This window comes from Marmota marmota, unplaced genomic scaffold (genome assembly GCF_001458135.2).
Source record: "Marmota marmota marmota unplaced genomic scaffold, marMar, whole genome shotgun sequence".
NCBI lineage: Eukaryota > Metazoa > Chordata > Mammalia > Rodentia > Sciuridae > Marmota > Marmota marmota.
This window is the reverse complement of record NW_026000016.1, coordinates 45,612,839-45,622,377: the sequence shown is the minus strand read 5'-3', so window position 1 is coordinate 45,622,377 and position 9,539 is coordinate 45,612,839. Positions and strand designations below refer to the sequence as shown.

Sequence of the window (9,539 nt, the reverse complement as noted above, 5' to 3'; positions counted from 1 at the left end):
TTTAAAAAAAAAAAAAAAAAAAAAAAAAAGGCTGTGTTCTATAGAATTCACAGGTGGTGCACACCTATAATCCTAAAGGCTCTGGAGACTGACGCAGGAGGATCACGAGTTCAAAGCCAGCCTCAGCAATCTAGGGTGGCCCTAAGCAACTTAGCAAGACCCTCTCTCAAAATAAAAAATAAAAAGGACTGGGGATGTGGATCAGTGGTTAAGCACTCCTAGGTTAGATCCTTGGTACTTTAAAAAAAAAAAAAAGAAAAAGAAAAAGAAAGAAAGAAAGAAAAAGGAAAAAGGAATAAGAAAACACCTCATGAAACAGCACGGACCTGTGAACTGCGCAGGGCTGGCCTGAACTCCAACTGGCTGAAACGGCTGGGTTGTCAGTCTAGTGTCCAGGGACAGCTACAAAGAACTCTGGAGGGCCCCTCCCTCCCAAAAAAGCGATTCTAAATGCACAATGATCAACATGAAATTCTAGCTTGGGGATACAGTGCAATTCAGGGGAGAGGGGAAGGCTGAGCAGGCTCCCAGACCTGGTTCAATCTTCACTCGCAGCTTGTTGAGCGGGTTTTCCTCTCCGGTGATGTCCATGTGCTGCCGCAGCAAAGCTCGCCCAGTAGCAGCTTCCAAACAGGTATAAGCAGCCCCTGGAATGGACAAAAATGGACAAATTTTTTGAAACCCAAAAGCTGGTCACCACTTCCAAGCGTATTTTCCTGGAGAAAGCACTGTGCTGCCCCCTTGTGGCGTGAAACTTAATAAGGTCCCTTCCTGGAGTCAGAAGGTAAATAGGGTCGCAGAGAACGTGACTCAGCTCTGAGCTCCCTGTTGCTCTAGGCTATAAGGACTAGGCTAATTAAGTTGTAGGTTTCTCCCAGGAGGACTGGGAGAACCACACCTTCTCCCTGACAGTTACCTTTTCCTATCAATCTATTTTTATTTTTAGATAGCAATTGGATCGTCTATGAAAATTTAAAATATGTTTCGTTTGTTTGTCAAACAAGAGAAACAGTCACAAGATTTTTAAAGATCTCAGGGCTGGGAATGTAGCTGAGTGGTACAGCTCGTGCACAGCATGTGCAAGGACATGGGCTTGATGTTCCACAAAAACAAAGCAAAATAATCCTAGGGACTTAGGAGGCTGAGGCAGAAGGATGGTAAGCTGGAGCCCAGTCTCAGCAAATTAGCAAGACCTTATCAAAATAAGAAATAAGAAGGACTGGGGATGTGGTTCAGAAGTAAAGTGCCCTTGGGTTCAATCCCCAGTACACACACACCACACACACATACACACACACACACACACACACACACAAATTCTTTAAAAAATCTCTAACTCTCCTTATGGCTTTAAACATAACTAAGAGCCTAGTACAGTGGTGTACACCTATAATGCCAATTACATGGGATGCTAAGGCAGGAAAATTGTAAGTTCAAGGCTGGCCTCAGCAATTTAGCTAAGATCCTGACTCAGAACAAAAATAAAAAAGGGCTGGGGATGTAGCTCAGTGTTACAACACCTGCGTAGGTTCAAGTGAACCCTGGGTTAAATCCCCAGTACCATAAAAAACAAATGAAACAACACAAAAACGCTGAAGGAATGGTGGAGGGGAGGGGACTGAGTGTTTCAACCAGCCAGCTCTGCCATTTACTAGGTACTCTGACTGGAAGCCTCTCTTAGCCTAGGTCTCTTCCTCTAAACAATGGGAAAGTATCATTTCCCTTAGGATTCTTAGAAGTTGATTAAGACATTCATAAACAGGCTTTTACTCTATCTACTCTGAATCGAAGTATAAATTTGTACTAATTTTCTGGGAGGTTAGGGACAATATGTACTAAAAAGTCTCTAAAATGTTCAAAACCAAGTGGTGCCTAGTAGTGCACATCTACATCTAATACCAGCCACTCAAGAGGCTGAGGCAGGAGAATTCCAAGTTCAAGGCCAACCTGAACACTTTACCAAGACACTGTCTCAAAACAAAAATAAAAAAGGGCTGAGGATGTAGCTCAGTGGTAGAGTGCTTGCTTGGCAAACAGGAGTAGCTGGGTTCAATCTCCAGTACTTCCCAACACACACACACACACACACACACACACACACAGAGTTCAGATCCAGAATTACATTTCTATGAATTTATCCTTATTGAAGTTGTATCAGATGTGCATCAACATTTCTACAATAATTTCCACAATATTTCAGTGGAGAGCTGGGGATATAGCTCAGCACCAGCACTTGCCAAGCATGCCCAAGGCCCTGGGTTTGATCTCCTGCACCACTAAAAACATATTTATAAAAATGTCAATAGATGTTATATACACAATGGAATTTTACTAAGCAATTAAGAGAGAATAAAATCATGGCATTTGCAGGTAAATGGATGGCACTGGAGAAGATAATGCTAAGTGAAGTTAGCCAATCCCAAAAAAAACAAATGCCGATGATGTTTTCTCTGATATAAGGAGGCTGACTCATAGTGGGGTAGAGAGGGGGAGCATGGGAGGAATGTCCTCATTTGGATAATGAGGATATCATTATCCAAAGTACATGTATGAAGACATGAATTGGTGTCAACAGACTTTATATATAACCAGAGATACGAAAAATTGTGCTGTCTATGTGTAATAAGAATTGTAATCATTCCACTGTCATTTATTTTTTAAAAATTTTTAAAAAATACAATAAATAAATAAATAATGAAGCATTTTAAAAAAATGTCAATAGATGGGAATAACCTATCTAACAAGTGGAGATTGATAAATCATGAAACATCCACACTATACAGCCATGTGTGTATACATATATTTATATATCATACACACATGTATACACATATACACAGGCCTTCTGCATGCTAGGCAAGTACTCTACTTCTAGGCTATATCCCTAGACCCTTGGACAAAATTTAATGACTTAACAAGCTTTTAAGACTCTTTTAAATTTTAAGTTTAAATAGCAAGACAGCTGTAAAACCATGGAGAGTTTGATAACTCATACACACATACTACATATATACACATAAAAACAATTTGAAAGAATATACATTCATTATGCTTGAATAATGAGATTATAGATAATTTTTTCTTCCTTTTTGTGTTTTTCCACATATACCAAACAGATCTTCTTTCTGAGACAAAGTCTCGCTAAGTTGCCCAGGGTAGCCTCAAACTTGTGCCTGCCTGTGTCAGCCTCCTGAGTCACTGGGATTATAGGTGTGCTCCACTGCACATGGAAAATTATGGTTTCTTTCCTCCACTCTCCCCAGTACTGGTGCACACGGCAAATTATGGTTTCTTTCCTCCACTCTCCCCAGTACTGGGGATTGAACCAGGGGCACTTCATCACTTAGCTACATTCCTAGCCCTTTTCATGTTTTTTATTTTGTGACTGAGTCTAAGTTACCCACGCTGGTCTTGAATTTGTAATCCTCCTGCCTCAGCCTCCTGAATAGCTAGAATTATAGGTGTGCATCACCACACCTGGCAAATTATTTTTTGCAAGGCATCTAGGACAAAGTTGGCATAAAGGTGATTAAGATAATGATGACAATGATTTTATGATTCATTCACAACTTAGCCCACCACCTGGATGATCAACCCTGGGCAACTCTCCCACAGGGGTTGCCTGGCTCAGGGAGGAGTGCGCCTGGTGTGTGGCTGCAGCTTAGATGGGGGAACTTTCAATGTGAGTTCACCTGTTAGTCCATTCGGTCAGTATAAACCACGGCTGCCACTGTCTCTGTGGCAGGTGGTGGAGCAGGGATTACCTACTTTAAATACAATGTTTATCCACTAGCCCTGTATCATCTTTCACCTGAATTTTCTGCACTGTGCCCTCCTCTCCACGCCCACCTGTATCCTAAACCCCCAAAGGAGACAGCACTGGCCTCACAGTGGGGAATGGGGGTAGGTTGCCTGGGGGGAGGCTGGCACCTTACCAAACAGGATGGTGGAGATCCTCCTCTGGGCATACATGGTGAAGCCTTCGTTAAGCCAGAACTCCCCCCAGTTGGCATTAGTGACCAGGTTCCCAAACCAACTGTGGGAGATCTCATGAATGATGACGTCAGCCAAGGAGCGGTCCCCTGCTAGTAGGCAGGGGGTAACGAAGGTCAGACAAGGGTTCTCCATTCCTCCAAATGGAAAGGATGGTGGCATGAAGAGCAAGTCATACCTGCCAAAAAACTGAAAGGTCACAGAGACGTCCTGGCTCCCTGAAACAGACCTTACTTCCCTGAAGTGGCCTTCCCATCTCGCTGTAAGCCCTAAGGGTTGCGGTCGCTAGACAGGCAGAGCATGATCTCAGGTGGAAATGAAGTCCAGCTCCTCAGTGTTCTCCAGAGGGCAGGGCTCCCCTGTCCTCGGCCTCCCCTTTCCTAGGGCTCCAACTCTCTCTCCTCCAAAGCATGGGGTGAACATACTCCTGGCCCTGTCACACTCAGCTCACACCCTCACTCCTCTAGGAGGCCAACTTGCTGTCACAAATACCAGTGAATATCTAAGAAGCCTGAAGTCTAAAGATGTAAAAGGACAAAATGGAGAGTGGATAACTTCCCACCAGGATCAAAGGCCCTAGCTGAGTCTCCCCGTGTCTAACATGGCAGCAGATTTTTATCATCTAAAGATCCTTCCCTTCCTGGAGTCCCCTCCTCAGCCACTCCCAGGGGCCTGGCTCACCCCTTTCTCTACCTCCTCTCCTTCACTTCTAGGATCAAGGAAACCTTGCTCTAGGAGATAAAAGGAAGGGAAGTAGCCCCAGAAGGCAGAATGGAAAGCAAGGACTTAGTTTAACAAAACACACTTGTCAGTGTGATACCACACCTTCCCCAAACATAGGGTCCAAAAAGCTTCTCTCCTGTCGCCAAGAATTCTTCTATCACTCCGTCGTATTCCTCCTTGGCAGCATCAATCAGGCAGGGTTCTGCCCACACCCAGCTCCTTAATGGTAAGAACACAGAAAAAGCAGAGGGTGTGTCGACACTCCTACAGAGACCAAGCCTTAAACCACCTGTAAAAACCAGCGTTGGTCCATATCTGAGTCAAATAAATGTGATCGTGTGGTCAGCCACAGAGACAGAAGATGCAAGATCAGATCACCTGCACCTACTGCCTTGAGGTAATGGGAGGTAACCTGCAGTGCTAAAGTCTGTGGCTTCAACACTGAGTGTGATCTTGCAAAAGTTATTTGACCCCCCTGAGCCTCAGTTTTCTTGATCATCAATAAGAGATGAAGATTAGCTAAAACAGCATACAAGCTGGGCACAGTGGCCTATAATCCCAGCTACTCAGAAGGCTAAGGAAGGAGGATCACAAGTTCAAAACCAGCCAAGGCAAACCTGGCAAGATCCTATCTCAAAATTAAAAATAAATAAATAAATAAAAAGGGCTGGAAGTATAGTTTGGTATTAGAGGGTCCTGGGTTCAACACCCAGTGTGGGGGGGGAAAAAAAAAAGCAAAGCATGTGGGGCTGGGGTTGTGGCTCAGTGGTAGACAGCTTGCCTCACATGTGTGAGGCCTTGGGTTCGATCCTCAGCACCACATAGAAATAAATAAATTAAATAAAGGTATTGTGTCCAACTACAACTAAAAAATAAATATTTTTTTTTTTAAAAAAAGCAAAGCACGAGAAAGGCCTTCATACAGTGACATATAAATGTTAAGTTTCCTTTTTCCTATTTACGGGACAGATGAAGGAATGGTTTTTTTTGTGTGTGTTCTGTTTGTTTTTGTGCTACTGGGGATTGAACCCTGGGGCCTCCTCCACTGAATTATATTCCCAGACCTTTTTATTTTTTAATTTTGAGATAGGGTCTTGCTAAATTGCTGAGGTTGGCCTCCAATTATGATCCTACTGCCTCAGCTTCCAGACTGGCTGGCATTACAGGCGTGCACTAGCAGGCTAAGAAAGAATTCTAATAATAGCATCTTTGGAAATGAAAGAAACCTTAAGAGATAAATCTATTAACGTTAATATAAAATTGCTATTGTCCTAGGTGCAATAATGGTACGGTGCCTTTATTCTTCACAATTAAGGAAGAATGGTTTTACTCTTTTTTTTTTTTTTTAATATTTATTTTTTAGTTTTCGGCGGACACAACATCTTTGTTTGTATGTGGTGCTGAGGATCGAACCCGGGCCGCACGCATGCCAGGCGAGCACGCTACCCTTGAGCCACATCCCCAGCCCCATGGTTTTACTCTTAACAGAGGCACTCTGATTTACTTTAAATGGTCTACAATAAATGAAAACAAACCCACACAGAAATAAAACTGATAATGACAAAATGAATGAGCATACAGATATTTAGTGCCTCATCCTTTCAATTTTCTGTACATTTAAATTTTTCATAATAAAAAATAGGAAAACAGGGGCTGGGGATGTGGCTCAAGTGGTAGCGCGCTCGCCTGGCATGCGTGCGGCCCGGGTTCGATCCTGAGCACCACATACAAAGATGTTGTGTCCGCCAAAAACTAAAAAAAAATAAATATTAAAATTCTCTCTCTCTCTGTCTCTTAAAAAAAAAAATCTTTAAAAAAAAAAATAGGAAAACAAAAGGAAAAGGCCAAGGCTGAGAGGTGACTGTCAGCACAAGACCATTTACTGAACCCAAGAAGAAGCTGACGCCAGAATCCAGGGCTCCTGTGCAAGTCAGTGTCCTAGAGCCTTGGTCTGCCTAGCTACAAACTAGACACGATAAGACGTCCCCACGGAATCTGGGTGAGCACTACAAGAGGTCATGTACAAAAGGCCTTCTGGGGTATATCACCAACCCCTTTCTGGCCAGGACTCTCTTCCCAAGGTAACAAGACTGGGGACAGGTGGCACATTTTGCTAGTCCTTCACATTTAATGTACTCCATGAGACCTTAAGATGTGACCCATGAGGCAGGGAGCATGCATCTGAGAAGGGAAGGAAAAAGTCACCACCAGAAGTTAGATTCTGCCACCTAGTTTGATATACTGGTTGTAATTTTCTTACAAAGCTTCAAAAGATAAATAAAACATTATCATTCTGTATGTTTAGAATTTGTTTTTCTCTCATTGCCCATTAATAGTTCACATTCAGCTAGGCACAGTGACACATGCCTGTAATCCCAGCTACCCAGGAGGTTGGGGCAAGAGGATCACGAGTTCAAGGCCAGCCTTAGCAATTTATCAATTCTGTGGAGTGTTCTTGGGTTCAATCACTAAGTACCAACAAACAACAACAACAAAAAACCTCCTCACACTTTTATTAATAGAAACTTAGTAAGGGTAAATACATTCTCAAAAGGACATTCCTTTATTTATTTATTTCCCTGTCTATTGCAAAGATGACATCCCTTAGGTTATCTTTTCTTTTTATCCCTTAGGTTATCTACGGCACTGCCTATTAGGAAGAGGATAAGACCTTGTCTTTTAAGACTGACATTGTTTTGAGTGTGTTTGTTAGAAGCAGACACCAATAGAATCCTATCTATTATTCCACCCGATACCCAGGAACTACGATTCATGAGCCCTGCAGTGTTACCATGCCCAGTTACAAAGTCTGAGGCTTGTCATCACACTCTCGTTGAGGACACCACCACCTCCAGGAACTGAGAGCAGGGCCAGAGATAAAAAGCAGCAGCAGAGCCAGCAAAGGGCCTCGGCTTTGCAGTTCAATCTTTGATCCTGTCACAGCAAGAGCAAGCTGCAGTGGTAGATGATATAACATCCAGAAAACCTATACTCCTGGTAAAATTTCTTGTTTCAGGAAACCTTACAAAATCTGTCTCCACCAAATCCATCTAATTTCACGGAGGCATTGTGTCACCCTAAGTTTAGATACGTGCATCTGCAGCAGATAGAGACCCCTCCCTCTCTAGAAGGAAATAATGAAATCAAAATTGTGTATTTTTAGGAATAAAGTGTTAAAGAAAAATGAGAAGATTTGGTACAAAATTATTTTTTTTTAATTACTACAGTAGCAGGATGCAGTGACACAACACACATCCATAATCCCAGCATCTAGGGAGGTTGAGGCAGAAGGATCATGAGTTCAAGGCCAGCAACTTAGCAAGGCAACTTAGCAAGGCCCCCAACAACTTAACAAGACCCTGCCTCAAAAAAAAAAAAAAAAAAAAAAGGGCTAGAGATGTGGCTTAGTGGGTTGAGTGCCCCTTGGTTCAATTTCTGGTAACAAAAAAAAAAAAATTACTATAGTAGCTGGGCACTGTGACACAGGTCTGTAATCCCAGCGACTCAGGAGGCTGAGACACGAAGATTGCAAGTTAGAGGCCAACATTGAGAACCTGTCTAAAAATAAAAATAAAATTAAAACGAGTGGGAGTAGCTCAGTGGTAGTGTGCCCTTTCCTAGTACTGCCAAAAAATAGTGAATATGGTTTTTTTTTTTTTTTTGCTAGAGGGCATTTAGAATTTAAAGACACTATTAAAGATCAATCTTCTAGCCTGACATGGAGGCGCATACCTATAATTCCAGTGGCTTGGGAGGATGACAGGAGGATGGCGAGTTCAACGCCAGCCTCAGCAATGGAGAGATACTAAGCAACTCAGTGAGACCCTGTCTCTAAATAAAATGCAAAATAGGGCTAGGGATGTGGCTCAGTGGCCAAGAGCCCCTGAGTTCAATCCCTACTACCAAAAAAAATAAATAAATAGGGCTGGGGATATGGCTCAGTAGTCGAGTGCCCCTGAATTCAATCCCCAGTACCAAAAAAAATCAATCTTCTAAAACTGTCACCTAAGTCTCAACATGACTCTAAAATGCAGCCTAGGACAACTGTTATTGCTAAGCAGGACTGTGATCTCATTCCAGACAGCAGGTTTAGAACTGGAGAAAGGGAGATTGGAGGGGAAGATAGTAGAGGAATGGAGTAGAGAAAAGGGTGCCTCCCCCAGCTGTACTCTGCTTCTCCACTGTAGAAGGCTCTAGACGCAGACACAGGATCCCATGCTGTCCCAAGAACCATCCCAGTGGTACACTGGTCAGAGTCCTCCTTGACTCCAAGATCAAACCAACCTTGCCTGTGGGGTCTTTGTCTCCTACCTGGGTCCAACTTCAGCTGAAACCAGATCTCCGATGGCCAAAGCTATCAGATAGGAGGGGACAGGCTGACACATCTGGAAGAAGAACTTATTTGGACCTCTCTTCTCCCAGGTACTTGCACTCATCACAGCTGTGAAGCCATCTGGGACCTGGCAACAGAAAAAGCTTATAGGGCCAACCCAGAGTCTCCTGTGACTAGCTTGAAGAATAGTGTGTCCAGCGACCTGCATGGTGATACTAATGACCTAGAATCCATTTTAGAGAACACAAAGGCTTCAAGAAAGTAAACCTGTGCTAAATTTATGGGATTTAGAAAGCTATATAAAACTTCTGAAGGTAGAAGAGTTAAAGAGGATTCAATCTTTCAGAGGTACTACTGGATGGATAATAATTTGTCAACTAAAATGTAATCTGATAGGTCTGAAATTATATATATATATAATTTCCTGATTAGTGAGGGCCGAGGCAAGTATATATATATATATATATATATATGTATATATATATACTTG

The 9,539-nt window shown here is 42.7% G+C and overlaps 1 protein-coding gene across 1 annotated transcript in view; it reads right to left on the bottom strand.

Annotated features, from left to right (window-relative positions):
• Nucleotides 1-9,539, bottom strand: part of LOC107140669 (arginyl aminopeptidase) — a 20,271-nt gene that overhangs the window by 6,406 nt on the left and 4,326 nt on the right. The window contains exons 3-6 of the mRNA XM_015483833.2: nt 9,028-9,176; nt 4,819-4,935; nt 3,936-4,171; nt 534-647 (exon numbers count right to left, since the gene is read on the bottom strand). Coding sequence (XP_015339319.1) covers nt 534-647; nt 3,936-4,171; nt 4,819-4,935; nt 9,028-9,176 — 616 coding nt within the window. The remainder of the gene's footprint in view (nt 1-533; nt 648-3,935; nt 4,172-4,818; nt 4,936-9,027; nt 9,177-9,539) is intronic.